Source organism: Sus scrofa, chromosome 14 (assembly GCF_054392235.1).
Source record: "Sus scrofa isolate SSC_HxYL_T2T_F1_AM1 chromosome 14, Sscrofa_HxYL_maternal_Yorkshire_Landrace_v2.0, whole genome shotgun sequence".
Classification (NCBI taxonomy): Eukaryota; Metazoa; Chordata; class Mammalia; order Artiodactyla; family Suidae; genus Sus; species Sus scrofa.
In genome coordinates this window covers 109,680,951-109,697,351 of record NC_139396.1, presented here as the reverse complement: position 1 = coordinate 109,697,351, position 16,401 = coordinate 109,680,951, and the positions used below count along the sequence as shown (strand labels likewise).

Genomic DNA, 16,401 nt, shown 5'->3' with positions numbered 1-16,401 from the left:
CCAAGAAATGGCAAAAAGACAAAAAAAAAAAAAAAAAGTACAAGAACTAAAAATGATTATTTTAAAGAGTGGTAAAATCATTCTTTGGGAAGACCATTATATTATTTTCATTTATTATTTATTTATTTTTTGCTTTTTAGGGCCACACCAATGGCACATGGAGGTTCCCAGGCTAGGGGTCTAATCGGAGCTATAGCTGCTGGCCTGTTCCACAGCCACAGCAACACCAGATCAGAGTCTTGTCTGCGACCTGCACCACAGCTCATGGCAACACCAGATCCTTAACCCACTGAGCGAGGCCAGGGATTGAACACACAATTTCATGGTTCCTAGTTGGATTTGTTGGCACTGCGCCACAATAGGAACTGCAAGATCATTATTTTATATACCGGTTTTTAACCATTTTGTAGATGGCAGAACACTGATTAGTTTTCTAGCTGGCAATAAAAGTTATGTATGTTATGTTCATTTGCTTTTTTACTTTTTATTGTCTTTAGGGCTGCACATGTGGCATGTGGAAATTCCCAGGCTAGGGGTTGAATCGGAGCTGCAGCTGCCAGTCTACACCACAACTCACGGCAACGCTGGATCCTTATAATCCACTGAGCAAGGCCAGGGATCGAACCCATGGCCTCATGGATACCAGTCAGGTTCATTAAGCCACAACGGGAACTCTCTTCATTTGCTTTTAATTCTTACCTGTGGTAACATGCGTGTTTTAATTTTTGTAGGGTTTGGGTCTACTGATAAATCTAGTGGAGTATAGTGCTCGGAATCGGCACTGTCTTGTCAACATGGAGACATCATGTTCTTTTGATTCTTCCTTCTGTAGTGGAGAAGGAGATGATAGTTTAAGGATAGCTGGACAAGTTCATGCAGTTCAGGCTCTAGTGCAGGTAAGCAACAACTTAATAACTAACACTTTCAGTTGGTTGCATCTATCCAATTTCTTTATCAGTTGTACCTTCTCTCTTCCTCTTACCTCCCCTTCTCTCTCACAAGTTCATTGAGGGGCACACTGGGTTAGAATGTGTTATCATTGCATTTTTTCAACTACTGTAATCACTCCTTAGCAAAAAGCAGAAATAAGGCACTTGTATTTATGAATTAAAAGTAGGGGGATTAGAAGTTCCAGCTGTGGCACAACAGGATCAGTGGTATCTCTGGAGCACTGGGATGCAGGTTTGATCCTTGGCCTGGGAACTCCATATGCTGCAGGGAGGCCAAAAAAGGAAGAAAAAGAAAGTAGATTATTAACAACAAATTAGGAATCAAGTTCTAGCCCTATCCCATCCAGTTCAGGTCCTCCAGTATTTACTTATTGGTCTAATCTGTGACTGGGACTGTGTACACCTAATGAGAGATAGTTTTCAAAGTATGTACATCTTCGGAGCAATTTTCTGGCTTAGGAATTGTGTCAGAATATGCATATTTAAAATTGACGTCCTTAGCTTGCTGCCCCAAGCACCATACTGTCCCTTTCCCTTTGATTTATACTCCCCCACCCCCAAACTGTGACTTAAAAAAAAAAATGCTGGACATTACAATTTTTATTTTGTCAGTTCCCAGCTACCTTTGTCATTTCCTTAAATGGCAATTTGCACATGCTCAGAAGTGATAATGAACCATACTTTTCATTTTTCAAAAGCCTCTGCTAACCTTTAATCTTTTTGACCTTTTTAAAACTAGAAGTGCTTGAACTATGTCTTTAGGAAATGATCTGCAACAACTTGGATCTTTTCCCGAGTCATAACTAGGAGCCCATCATTCTCTTCTCAAACATTTTGATCTTTGGACTTTTTTTTTTTTTTTTTTTGTCTTTTGTTGTTGTTGTTGTTGCTATTTCTTGGGCCGCTCCCGCGGCATATGGAGGTTCCCAGGCTAGGGGTTGAATCGGAGTTGTAGCCACCGGCCTACGCCAGAGCCACAGCAATGCGGGATCCGAGCCGCGTCTGCAACCTACACCACAGCTCACGGCAACGCCGGATCGTTAACCCACTGAGCAAGGGCAGGGACCGAACCCGCAACCTCATGGTTCCTAGTCAGATTCGTTAACCACTGCGCCACGACGGGAACTCCTGGACTTCTTTATACTCTTAAAAATTACTGGGGACCCCAAAGAACTCTTATGTGTGCTTTTTCTATGATATTGTTTAAATTTGAAATCAAAACTGAGAGAATTATGAAACCCAAGTACTCATTCTATTAGTCATTAGAGCAATAACAATCAAATAGCAGGTAGATTCTGGACAATTCCACCAGTTGTGAGAGAATTAAAGAAGTCATCTTTTAATGTTTTTATGAATGCAGTTTTGACCTCACAGACTCCCTGAAAGGATCTTGGGGACCCCCTCTATAGATCCTTGAACGAATTTTAAGAAATATTGCTTTATATGAAGCTTAAATGTTATGTTCTTAAGGGTATTAAAGTTTATATATAATGTTTCTATTTATTCAGCAAATTTTTGAAGTCTTTACTTGGCATTTGGTTATCAGGTAGTTGTCATTAGTAACTTGGTGTTTTCTCCAAATCGTATTAGCAAATGTATAAAATGCTTTCTCTACATTCAGCACTGTGCCAGCACAGGAAAATAAAGTATGAAGGCAAGAGATTTAGTAAGACATTCCAGTGTATACGTCCATTGACAATTCTCTTTCCATTGTTAATGATACTAGTTTGAGATTGAGTTCTAGATCTTTCTCTGAGAACTTGCTTTTTACTTTCACAGGTTCTTGTCTATCTTGCTTCCTTCCAGATTGCTTGGGTGTAAAGGATTTTGTTTTAACTTTTTTCTTTGGTCTGCCCTTGGCATATTAAATTCACTGGGCCAGGGACTGAACCTACACCATAGCAGCAACCGAAGCTGCTGAAGTGACAATGCCAAATCTTTAACCCACTGTGCCATGAGAGAACTCCCCAACTCTTTAAATTTTAATTTGTATTTTTGCTCGCATTTCCTATCAATATTATCCAAATTGAGGGAAAGTGGTGAGATTTTCATTCTTATAAACAGATGCCTGCATCATCAGTAGATAGTTTAATTTTCTTGATTGAATCCCAGCAGCATTTGTATTTGGTTTGGATGTGAATGTGGAGTGAGGGCTGTTATTGATACTTACCCATTTTACCAGACAGCATGCTTCTGAGGATTACTGATAATTTAAAAGCAAATGGAACTTATATTTGGATGTGTACATGTTGGTTGGTGATCTCTTTTAATGATCTTGAAAAATGTTTATCAGCTATTCCTTGAGCGAGAACGAGCAGCACAGTTGGCAGAAAGTAAAACAGATGAGTTGATCAAAGATGCTCCCACCACTCAGCATGATAAGAGTGGAGAGTGGCAAGAAACAAGTGGAGAAATACAGTGGGTAGCAACTGAAAAAACCGATGGTACAGAAGAGAAACATAAGAAGGAGGAGGATGATGAAGAACTTGACCTCAATAAAGGTATATTTATTTTGATTGGTGTATTCAAATGAAAAATAATGTGGTTTTTCCCTGTAAAACATTTTTTTAAATTCATGTGTTGTCATATGTCATAATCTTGCTATTTAATGGCCTTGGTAGTGTAGTGCAGGCAAATCTTGTTTTGTAGGAGTTCTTCTTCACCGGCTTCCTAGCATTGAGGAGGGTATACGTGCAGTGCAGAAAAGGTCTGCTTTTCCTTCCTGGGCCCTTACTCATTTATAAAGAGAAGCAGCCAAATAATATGACCCCTAGAGATTTTTACAGTTTTTTTGAAAATTTAAGATTCTTTTGCTACCCTCACTTACGCACTGAGTTCTGTTGTCATAAATTACAGTAGTAGTTCTCAAAGTCCTTTGCCCATATTTTAAATTGGGTTGTGTTTTTTTTGTTGTTGTTGTTGAGTTGTGGAATTCTGTATACTTTAGAGACTTTAAATTCTTTATCTTTGTATTATTGATGGTGTCTTTTGAAACACAAATGCTTTAAGTTTGATGAAGTCTAACTTATTTATTTTGTCACTTGTGGTTTTGGTGTTGTGTTTAAGAAACCAACTCCTGGAGTTCTTGCTATGGTGCAGTTGGTTAAGAATCCAACTAAAGGGGCTTTGGTTGCTGTGGAGATGTGGGTTCAATCCCCAGCCCGGCCCAGTGGGTTAAAGGATCTGGTATTGCTTTGGGTGTGGCGTGGTCACAGCTGTGGCTCAGATTCAATCCCTGGTCCAGGGACTTCCAAATGCCTCAAGTTCGGCCATAAAATTAAAAAAGAAAGAAACCAATTCCTAACCTAACTAAGGTCACAAAGATTTAGTTCTAAGAGTTTTGTGGTTTTAGCTTTTATATTAAGGTCCCTCTTCCATTTATTATTTTTTGTTAATTTGTGTGGCTGTCCCAGTTTCCTAGCACCATTTATCAGTGTTGAGCAGTTTTGAAGAAAAAATGGACTATCAGAGTTGTTGGTTTCCTGGGTGCTTTTTAAAATTTGTTCATGTACTGTTAGTTTTTTGCTTTGCTATTTTCAGCCCTTCAGCATGCTGGCAAACACATGGAGGATTGCATCGTGGCCTCATACACAGCGCTACTTCTCGGGTGTCTCTGCCAGGAGAGTCCTGTAAGTAATAGTTCAATACTGTTTTATGTATCTTAAAAGGACTCTATTGTGACCACTTTGTATCATTACCTAGTTAACTTATTTTTTATTTTTCCCCTTCATGTTAAAAACTTTCAAATATTTGGTGACCTATATAGAAGGTAGATTTCAAAGTAAGACTATATTGGGTTTATTACCATGTTATGAAAAGTCTTTTATCAGTAGATCTTTTAGTCTTTAAAAACAACCGAAAAAGAATGTATTGGGTTTGTTTGATAAGTTCCAGATTGGTAGAGGAATCAATCCACTGCTCTTGGATGAAGTAAAAGAGAGCATCATAGGGAGTTCCCATCGTGGCTCAGTGGTTAATGAACCTGACTAGGATCCATGAGGATGCAGGTTCAATCCCTGGCCTCGATCATTGGGTTAAGGATTGGGTATTGCCATGAACTGTGGTGTAGGTCACAGATACCGCTTGGTCTTTGGTTGCTGTGGCTGTGGTTTAGGCTAGCAGCTGTAGTTTCAATTTGATCCTTAGCCTGGGAACTTCTACATGCCAAAGGTGCAGCCCTTAAAAAACAAAGGAAAAAAAAAAGAAAAACAGTATCATATAAAACCTTTGCTACCTGGCTTAAGGTGGGAAAGTCTAGCCTCAGTGATATCATCAGGGGCTCATAATTTCCATTTTTAAACTCTGCTGTCCTCTGCATGTCTGGCTCTCTTCATGGCCCTGTGCTGACTCGCTATGTGTCTCATCTAGTTAAATAACGTCCAGTAGAAGGTAGCCTCTTTTTTGTTTCTTTGGTAAGAGCAATGGTTTCTTTTCCCCAGGACCTCTCCACACCCACTGCAAAAAGTAGACTTACTCTCATCTTGGCCAGCACTGGCTCACATGCTTCTGTTTGATTTATTCACTGGCCAGGAAAATGGGATTACTATGTGAGATTTAGATCATCAAGATTTAATTAAGAGAAATATGCCAGTGTCTAGACAATTGGGCTGAATCAGCACAGAAGTGGACAGTCTGGCCATAGTCTGCTTTTAAAATGAGGCGTGTGGGATGGAAATATATATATATTAACAGAACTACCCAGGAGAAGAACCAAAGTTTAAAATGAAAGGGTTTTTTCCTCCCGTTATGAGCAAGGGCATTCAGGATGCAAGAAAGAGTGGACGTCTCTTGTATAGTAGGACAGTTCTCTTTTCTGAGACTGGAGGATTAGAAGAACAGAGTTATGACATGCAGGTTTTCTATCAGCCCAGCTCCATTTCCACATTTCTCCAATCTCCTTCCCATGCTTCAGCCTCTTGATGTATTCTGTAGTGTGTTGACAGAAAAGGATTTGATGGGATTGTTGAGGGGCTTTCACTCAAAACCCAGGATCTAATAATTTATTCTAAATGATAGACATATCCTTTTCTAGTAAGCCGTCTTCATAACACCACAACCCACTACTCTTCCTACGCTTCCCCCACCATGCTCTTGTGCCCCTTTCCTAGGAATTGGTTAAAGACATTTTAAAATCCAGCTTTCTTCTTTACCCATGCAGTTAGTTACCACAGCTATTGCTTTTACAAGATGTTTTCCACTTTTCAGTTTATTTTTAAAATATAAATATTTCAGGATTGTAAAAACATTTAGTATTTTAGCTGCAGGATTGGATAACTCAGTCGGAGTAAAAGTGGGAGAAGGAGGTTGGTTGCAGATCTCTTAAGAGGGCAATATGTATTTTTTCCTCCCCTGCTTCTATCAACAAAAATCAACTCAGAAGCTTCCCTCTTCCTTCCCCTCTTGTGGCCCAAAACATGGGGCAACATATTTTCTTTTGTGTTTTTTATTGTAAGTGGGCCTCCTTAGAAGAGCATTTTTAAAATATATTGAAATAAAACTGTTTTTCCTTGTAACAGATTGGTTTATGTATCTTGCTGATAATAGAAACATCTTCATCTCTCCTGGCATTGCCTACATTCTCCTTCTCATGGATGACACTAGATTACCTTTGAAAAGATGTAGTTAAATTCTAGCCTACATAGGAACATGAAGAATTTTCTTAAACCTTTTTCCTTATGTTCCTAAGCAGCTCTGTGGATACGCTCTAAGTCTGCACTCTTTCCTCCTCTTGTCCTAATTGTCATCGTTGTGTTGTGCATCCCCACTGCTTCCCTCAACAGCACATTGTTATTTGAGGCACTTTTCTGTGCATTTACCAAAGTAAATATCCACACAAATGTTTCTTTGTAGCCTTTGTCAGCTTTACCTTTTTCCTTTCTTTCTGAGGATGGGATGGTGATGGGAATGGACATACACCCGCAACACAACACAATCTTACAGAGTTAAAGAGTGTGGAAAATGAAATTGCATATTAACCAGGGAGTTCAAGGACCTTGTAGAATTTTGGAACAAGATGTGTGCCAAAACCAATGGCACAGTGCAAGGTTCAAGTTCGTGTTTTCTTTTGCCTGACTAATGCTCCTTTGATCCGTTTCCTCAGATCAATGTGACCACTGTGCGGGAGTATCTGCCAGAAGGGGACTTTTCAATAATGACAGAGATGCTCAAAAAATTTCTGAGCTTCATGAATCTTACCGTAAGTAGCTTCTATTGTAGCTTCTGTGATTTTAAATATGATGAATTAATGACAGTAGAAATACAAATACTGTGGCCATAGTGATAAGCAAAAGATGATTCTTTTAGTAATTGTTTATTTTTTTAAGATAACTACAAATTATTATGGCCGATGTATTGATGCTATATCATCAAAGCCACAATTTAATCTCATTTTGTTTTGTTTTATAGTGTTCAGTTTAGTAAAGCTAAAGAATATTTTAACATCCTCACAAAATAGTCTGTTTATTGTGACACAAAGGTTCCTTAATTCAAGTAAGATTTTAATAATATCTTTAACTCAGCATCAAACAAATCACAGTTACAGTAAATAGATCATAAAGGCAAGAATAGAAAATTTAGGATGGTCTTTAGTAATATAAGAGGGTAACAGTATGTTTCAAGTCCTATTTCATGGCCATGTGTGTACTCAGGATGATTATTTTATAGGCCTCAATGTACTGCGAAGTCTTCACAAAGCACAGGCCATTCTATCTAATCTGAAAAAAGCCCTGTCTATGACAAAAGGACAAATGTAACATTAACAGTTGTGTAAAGCTAAAGAATTAAAGCTTTGATTCAGTCCTTTCAGTACTTTTGAAAATTTGTCAAATATTAACTGTTACTTCCTCTCCTCCACCCCCGCCCCCATCCTCCCCTTTTCAGTGTGCTGTTGGAACCACAGGCCAGAAATCTATCTCTAGAGTGATTGAATACTTGGAACATTGCTAGCTGCTTTACCTTTGCTTCAGGTGCTCGGCAAAGCTGGAGCTATTCTTAGACAAAGAAAAGTCACGAAAGAAGTCCTTGAAGATATACCAAGAACATTCATCAGTATCATTCATATTTGGATTTTAAGGCCACCTGATTTCTTCTTCGTCATGCATTCTGCATTTGCTAAATGACAGTTACTACATCAATCTGCAACTATCAAAAATGAGGGAAAAGGTTCAGGCTGTTAACATTTCCATGCAGTATTTAAATACACTTACTTTGGCAGAATTTATACTATCCCCTTGTTCTCTTGCTTTATTCTGGGCAAGTTTTAAGGGGAAAATTTGTGCTGCTGTTAGTGCAACTGCTGTGTATGTTGAGCCACTGTTGTCATGCCAGCCAGGTGCAAAGGCAGCTTAGCTACTGAGGTATTGAATGTTCTGAGGACATTCTAGACAACAGCTTAGTTCCTTTTTCAGGCTCATTTGCTTTTGCTTTTTTGTTGAATGATTCCAATCGTAAATAAAGCTTTTAATAATTTTGTGAATTTTTTTTGTTGTTGTTCCCTGAACTACTGTCTATATTTAAAATTAGATGGAATCCAAAGACACAAGGGATTAATAGTATATTTTTTTATTCTTGATTTGGTTTGGGTTGTCAACTATTTTTCATCTTTGAGATCATGACCATATTCATTATCATACCATAATGAGTCATAGCTGTAGACTCAAGAAAACAAATAACAGTTTGAGGGAATATTATATAAGATGATGTGCCCTATTAAAGGATGAAGCAAAATAGACAAGCCCAGGGTAGTTTACCCTTAATGCTAGGGGAGGCTCTTGAAACATGATTAAGTTTTGAGGGAGGACTCTCTAGATATATTTTCTAATGTTCACTACAATAAATATAAGGAAGCTAAAACACCAATGTGGAATTCATGTTTCCAGATAACATGTATATTCTTCTATAAGAGTGACAGGATCAAATGCATAACGTAAAGCCTTAAATTGCTGGTTTAGAGAAGATCCTTTTTTAAAAGATTCTTTTAGTTCATAGAATTGTGTTGTTTGGAACACACGAAACACATTTAATTATATTTAATTTCACAACATTGCAAATTTTTCTTGTATTAATTATTGTTCAGACCACTGGTTATGCTTTTTTTTTTTTTAATTGATTGGGCCTGAATACAGGCTTTCCAGAGATTTCATTTAATACTTTCAAATACCTTTCAGGTAATTATATCATGTTTCTTCATTGGATTTGTAAAACTTGAAGCCATAAAAATATTAGTTTGGTGTGTATTGGGAAAATAGCTAAAAGTCTAATTTTTACCCATTTAGACTTTGTTATTTCCTTGTATAAAGTGACAAATCGGGGCTCTTGGATCAGTGCCAGCTGTAATGTTTTTTTTTAATGCAGTGGCTGCCTTCTCTTGTCTTCCTATTTTTGATAATGCAGATTGTTGGGAAATCTATAAGGAAGTAACTGATTCCAGTCAAATTGTTTTCTTCCTCCTACCCACCCCAACCCCCACCCATCACTTTTAAGAGCATAGTATGCCAGTGTAACTTGGGAAAGACTGAGGTTGTACTTGCCCTGAGTATAAGAGCTAGCTTAGCAAACTGTTTTAAAAAGCATATTGGTAAACAATATCCATAAAACTGAATTAAATTATTTTAAAATACTGATATTTATTAATCATTGGATTTAGGAAAAGGAAGAGATTTTAGTAAAACCGACTTGTGGCAGTTGGTAAGGGATATTTTAAAACATTTGGATAAGAACAATCAGGGCGAACTACATTTTTCTGTTACACTGGTAATCATTTGAGAATTGATTTACCTCAGTGTTTAACAGTTTTTTGTTTTGTTTTGTTTTTTAAATAATAACTAATTGTCAAGCACTGATAGAGATGCAGATTTTGGTGGGGGCGGGGGTGGGGGAGAAATCACCTCACCAATTGCAGTGCATTTGTGTGTTTTTAACCCTCAGAGAACTCTGCATTTTAGGGTACTTGAGGCTGACTTGCAAATTAACTAAAGTTTTAAAGTAACCTTTTTTCCATTGTAAATATTTCTGTAAATACTACCAATTGGAAATTAGAAGGTAGAGTACTTTTCTGAATCCAATCCTATTTTTATTTTATACAGTATTTCGCAGCTGTGATCTTTGGAGCAAAAGCCAACGGCAGGAAAAAAAAATAGTTTGTACCAGTTTCATGAAGTATGTCTTTGGGTTTTTGTAAATAATTTTAACTCAAATAAAATTGCTACTTTCAATACACATGTTGTCTTTAACATAAATCTATTGAACTATTTTGGAGGAAGAAGTTTCATGAACTTGATAGAACTGACCTATGGGAAACACGATATATCATTTAAGGGAATTTCACATGATTTTGTTTTCACTTTATCAGGAAATTAAAACATTGTAAAAAACAGGGTAGAATACTGTGACAATTTTAAACATGTGGGATAATATCTTTTCATATCACTAAGGGCATTGGGTTTGGGTTACTAACAGCAGATCTCTAAAATTGTTTCCAAAACTGGTATTGTTAATATCGTGGTAGGTAGTAACTAATAAGACAAGGGGAAATGGAATAAACTTATGGGATCATTAACGTGTTTCAAGTAAGTTTTTTCCTTAGAAGGCCAGACAAGATTTACATAATTCACTGTCAGTGGTCTCCCAATATTCGATAAACAGATAAATCATTTCATGTAGAAAGTCTTTAAAGAAAAAAAAAATTGAATACATACTGTTGAGTGTTCTGATCAAACCTCTGTTTCCTTAGCTTCTGTGTTTGCAATATGAAAACTCCAAAGGTCATGTACTGGCCTACGGAACAAAAGTACAAAAGTACCTCTGTATGTCACCTAGTAAAGGGACCCGTCTGCTATCCAGAGTTAACAGGATATGGGAACTATACTGTTGCAAGGTTCAGAAATCTTAATGTAGAGCAGTACATAATACTTGGATTGTAGTCAATTAAAGATACATGTTCTAATGTCTAAACATCCAGTAAAAAAAAGAGTGGCAAGATAAAGCTCAAGCTGCTTACAGGAATCAAAATGGAACGCTGAAAAATAGCTGATTAAACAAGGTAGGGAAAGAGTAGCAGTAACAAAAAGCTGATGAGGAAAATAGAAAACAAATAGGTGTAAGTCAAGAGCAAAAAAAATGCTTTTCTTAGGAAAAAGCCAAGGTTGTTGACTACATCTAATGATACCACTAATTATTCTGAATGTAAATACACCAAACACTCCAATTAAAAGAGATTGTCGAACTGAAAAGAGACACACAATAAAGAAATATACAAATAGTTTCAAAGAAAATGGATGGGAAAAGAAATACTATGCAAGAATGAATCATAATTCAGAAGTCCCAGGTTCACAAGGATGGTTCAACATATGCAAATCAATGAACATCATATACCACATTAACAAAAATCAAAAACCACATGGTCATCTCTATAGCTGCAGAAAAAGCACTTAACAAAGTCCAACATCCATTCATGATAAAAACTCTTACCCAAGTGGGTGTAGAGGGAACATGCCTTAACATAATAAAAGCCATTTATGACAAACCCACAGCAAATATAATACTCAATGGAGAAAAGCTGAACCCCTTCCCACTAAAATCTGGAACAAGACAAGGATGCCCACTCTCACCCACTTTTATTAAACATACAGTATTGGAAGTAGTAGCCATAGCAATCAGACGAAAGAAAAGGTATCCAAACTGGAAGAGCTGTCACTATATGCAGAGGACATGGTACTATATATAGAAAACTCTAAGGACTCAACCCAAAAACTGCTTGGACTGATGAACAAATTCAGCAAAGTAGCAGGATATAAGATTAATACTGAGAAATCAGTCTCATTTCTGTATACTAACAATGAAATACTAGAAAAGGAATACAAAAATACCTTTTAAAATTGCACCCCAAAAAATCAAATATCTGGGCATAAACCTGACTAAGGAGGTAAAAGACTGACATGCTCAGAACTATAAAACATTAATCAAGGAAATTGAGAGGATTCAAAGAAATGAAAAGAGAGTCTATGCTCCTGAGTTACAAAAATTAATGTTGTAAAAATGACCATGCTACCCAAAGCAATCTACAGATTCAATGCAATCCCTATCAAATTACCCATGACATTTTTCATAGAACTAGAACAAATAATCCAAAAATTTACATGGAACCACAGAAGACCCAGAATTGCCAAAGCAAAATATCAAGCAGGAAGCATAACTCTCCCAGACTTAATATTACAAAGCTGCAGTCATCAAGATAATGCAGAACTGGTACCAAAACAGACATACCGATCAATGGAACATAATAGAGAATGCAGAAATAAACCCAGACACTTATGGTCAATTAATCTTTGACAAAGGAGGCAAGAATATAAAATGGGAAATACAGTGTTTTTAGCAAGTAAATAGTGCTGGGAAAACTGGACAGCTGCATGTAAATCAATGAAACTAGAACACACCCTCATACCATGATAAACTCAAAATGGCTTAAACGTAAGACACCATCAAACTCCTAGAAGAGAACGTAGACAAAACATTCTGACATCAACCTCACAAATGTTTTCTTAGGTCAGTCTCCCAAGGCAACAGAAGTAAAAGCAAAAATAAACAGTGGGACCTAATAAAACTTGCAAGCTTTTGCACAGCAAACGAAACCATTTAAAAAAAAAAAAAAAGACAACTTACAGAATGGGAGAAAATAGTATCAAATGATGCAACTGAAAAGGGCTTAATCTCTAAAATACACAAACAACTTATACAACTCAACAGCAAAAACCCAACAGAAAAATGGATAAAAGACCTGAATAGACATTTCTCCAAAGAAGATATACAGATGGCCAACAAGCACATGAAAAAATGCTCAACATCACTGATTATTAGAGAAATGCAAATCAAAACTACTATGAGGTACCACCTCACACAAGTCAGAATGGCCATCATTTACAAGTCAACAAATAACAAATGCTGGAGGGGGTGTGGAGAAAAGGATACCTTCCTGAACTGTTGGTGGAAATGTAAACTGGTACAACCACTATGGAAAACAGTATGGAGATACCCCAGAAAACTAAATACAGAACTATCATATGATCCAGCAATCCCACTCTTGGGCAGATAGCCAGACAAAATTTTCCTTGAAAAAAACACATACACCCACCCATATGTTCACTGCAGCACTATTCACAATAACATAGACATGGAAACAACCTAATGTCCATCAACAGATGAGTAGATGAAGAAGATACGGTATATACACAATGGAATACTACTCAGTCATAAAAAAGAACAAAATAATGCCATTTGCAGCAATATGGATGGAACTAGAGACTCTCATACTGAGTGAAGTAAGTCAGAAAGAGAAAGACAAATACCATATATCATCACTTCATCAGGAATCTAATATATAGCACAAATGAAACTTTCCACAGAAAAGAAAATCATGGACATGGAGAACAGATCTGTGGTTGCCAAGGAGGAGGGGGAGGGAGGGGATGGACTGGGAATTTGGAGTTAATAGATGCAAACTATTGCCTCTGGAATGGATAAGCAATGAGATCTTGCTGTACAGCACTGGGAACTATATCTAGTCACTCATGATGGAGCATGCTAATGTGAAAAAAAAAGAATGTATATATGTATGTGTGACTGGGTACATTGCTGTACAGTAGAAAATTGACAGAACACTGTATACCAGCTATAATGGAAAAAAATAATTTTAAAAAAGAATCATAAGAAAATTGGGGGTGATATCAGGCAAAATAGACAAAGGAATATTAAGTCTAAAAAGAAGCATTTCATAATGATTGGGGAGGGGAGAAAAATTTCAGTAAAAAGTAAAAATTATGTCTGTACATCTAGCAGCACTTCTAAAATACACAGCAAAAACTGGAATTAAGGAGAGTGTCTGCTGAAGAAAAGCAACCTAAGAATTGTGAGTTAAGTTTTACTTGGAGTTCTTACTGAGGACTACAACTTGAGACAGCTTCTCAGATAGCTCTAAGAAACTCCTGCACAAGAGTTCAGGGAGGAGCCAGAATATGTAGAGCTTTTACTGAAAAACAAAGAAAAAGGAAGAAAGAAAGAGAAAGAAAGAGAGAGAGAAAAAGAAAGAAAAGAAAGAAAAAGGAAAAAGAGAGAAAAAGAGAAAGAGAAAGGTTAAACATTGAAATATTTCTGCTATTCACAAACATTTCAAGTTAATAATTATAGTGTTTTTCTATGTCTAGGAAGATGCAAGGGTCTTAGCTCATTGAAATTATTCCTTAGATAGGCATCTTAACTATCTAGGGCCAGTATCCAGAGCACTGAATGTTAACTGATTTTCTCCATTCTGAATTTCCTTCAGGGCCTGCCTTCACTGGGGCTGTCTGAGATTGGCTGATGGCTTGATGGCTGGCAACATTCTTTTTCCACAGGAGAAATAGGCAAAGTCACAATAATAGTTTGATAGTTTAATACCTCTTAGGAATTAATATATTTTACAAGTCAATAAGAAAAGAAGATCTGAATGACAGTACTAACTACGTTCACCTGACATTTATGGGTCATTTACTCTCTAATTTTTCAGACACATGTGAAACTTGAAATAGACCACATGATGGGTCAGAAGACAAGTCTCAATGAATTTCAGACGACTGGAAACCTTGATACAAGGAATTCTATCGGAAGGCAAGTATAGCACATTATCTAGGAAGTTATTTGAAAATTAAATACACTTCTAAATAACATCGGAAAAGAAATTACAAAAAATTTTGGACTAAATGACAACGAAAATACAAATAAAAATTTGTGTGATGCAGATAAAGCAGTGCTTAAAGGAAAATTAGCTTGAAATGCTTAGAAAGAAGGCTAAAACCAATTAATTCCTACTTGAAAAAGCTAGAAAAAGATGAGAAATTAAGCTTAAGTAAGAACTCCAAGAATATAAATCTTAAGCAGACTTTTTGAGAAAACAGAGAAAGGAATACTCAACTCACTTGGGGCTTACCCTATATGTCCCTAATACTAAAGGTAGACAACAGAAAATGTAAACAACAAAACCAGACCAAATTTCATGAATACAGATGCAAAAGCTTTAACAAAATATTAGAAAATAAAAGCCAGGAGTTCCTGTCCTGGCTCAGTGGTTAATGAACCTGAGTAGCATCCATGAGGATGCGGGTTTGATCCCTGGCCTCACTTAGCGGGTTGAGGATCTGGTGTTGCCATGAGCTGTGATGTAGTTTGCAGATGTGGCTCATATCGCGTGTTGCTGTGGCTGTGGCATAGGTCAGAGGCTACAGCTTTGATTCGACCCCTAGCCTGGGAACCTTCATATGCCACCAGTGCGGCCCTAAAAGACAAAAAGACAAAAAATAAAAAAACAGAACAAAACAAAAAATAAAATAAAATCTGGAGTTCCCATCATGGCTCAGTGGTTAATGAATCCAGCTAGGATCCGTGAGGATGCAGGTTCGATCCCTGGCCTTGCTCAGTGGGTTAAGAATCAAGCTAGGGGTTGAATCAGATCTACAGCTGCCAGGCTATGCCACAGCAACAAGGCAATCCAGGATCCCTGACCCACTGAATGAGGCTGGGGATTAAACCTGTGTTCTCATGGATACTAGTTGGATTCATTTCCGCTGAGTCGCAATAGGAACTCCAATACTATCTTTTTAGATACGGAAAAAGTATTTGATAAAATGCAACCTCTTTCATGACTTTAAAAAACCCCCAACTCTAAGCAAAGTAAAACTAGATGAGAACTAGCTTAATAAGATAAAGAGCATATATGAAAAGTGCAGTGATATAATGTATAATCCTTTCCACCTGATATTGAGAAAAAGGCAGAGATGTCCAATTGCAACACTTTTTTTCTTTTTTTTTTTTTTTTAAGTAGACTTGGCAAATTGACCCAAACTTCACATGGAAATGCAAAGGACCTAAAGTAGTCAAAATAATCTTGAAAAATAACAAAGGTGGAGGATGTACACCATTGAACTTGGAGTTTCGCTACAAAACTACAGTAGTCAAAATGATGTGATATTAGCATAAGGACATATAGATAGTAAAACAAAGACAAAGCCTAGAAACAGATGTATACATATATCACCAACTGATTTTTGCCAGAGGCATCAAAGCATTTTGCTGTAGAATGTATTTTTAAACAAATGGTTCTGAAACAACTAGATATCCATTAAAAAAAATCTTGACCTCCTCTTACCATACACAAAAATTAATTCCAGATAGATCATAGATATAAGTGTAAAAGCTAAAATGATAAAGCTTTAGAAGAAAACATGAAAGAACATGATGATTTGGGGACTGGAAAATTTTTTGGACTAGATACAGGAATCATAACTGAAAAAATTGATTCATTAGATTTTGTCAAAATCAAAAATGTCTGTTCATACAGATACACCATTAAGAAAATGTAAGGGCAAGCTTCAGACTGGAGGAAAATATTAAATCATATGCTTCGGAGTTCCCGTGGTGGTGCAGT

General features: G+C 36.8%; 1 protein-coding gene across 3 annotated transcripts in view; it reads left to right on the top strand.

Annotated features, from left to right (window-relative positions):
• WAPL (WAPL cohesin release factor) overlaps positions 1-15,171 on the top strand; it is a 101,168-nt gene extending 85,997 nt beyond the window's left edge. For 2 of the 3 annotated variants that reach the window (XM_021073751.2, XM_013990453.3), the window contains exons 15-19: positions 732-896; positions 3,244-3,451; positions 4,491-4,579; positions 7,051-7,146; positions 7,830-10,166. In XM_021073751.2, the coding sequence (XP_020929410.1) occupies positions 732-896; positions 3,244-3,451; positions 4,491-4,579; positions 7,051-7,146; positions 7,830-7,895 (624 nt within the window). In that variant the 3' untranslated portion in view covers positions 7,896-10,166. Of the gene's footprint in view, positions 1-731; positions 897-3,243; positions 3,452-4,490; positions 4,580-7,050; positions 7,147-7,829; positions 10,167-15,103 lie in introns of those variants that run through there. The other variant, XR_014827456.1, reaches the window with a different exon arrangement.
• The last annotated feature ends 1,230 nt before the right edge of the window (positions 15,172-16,401 follow it).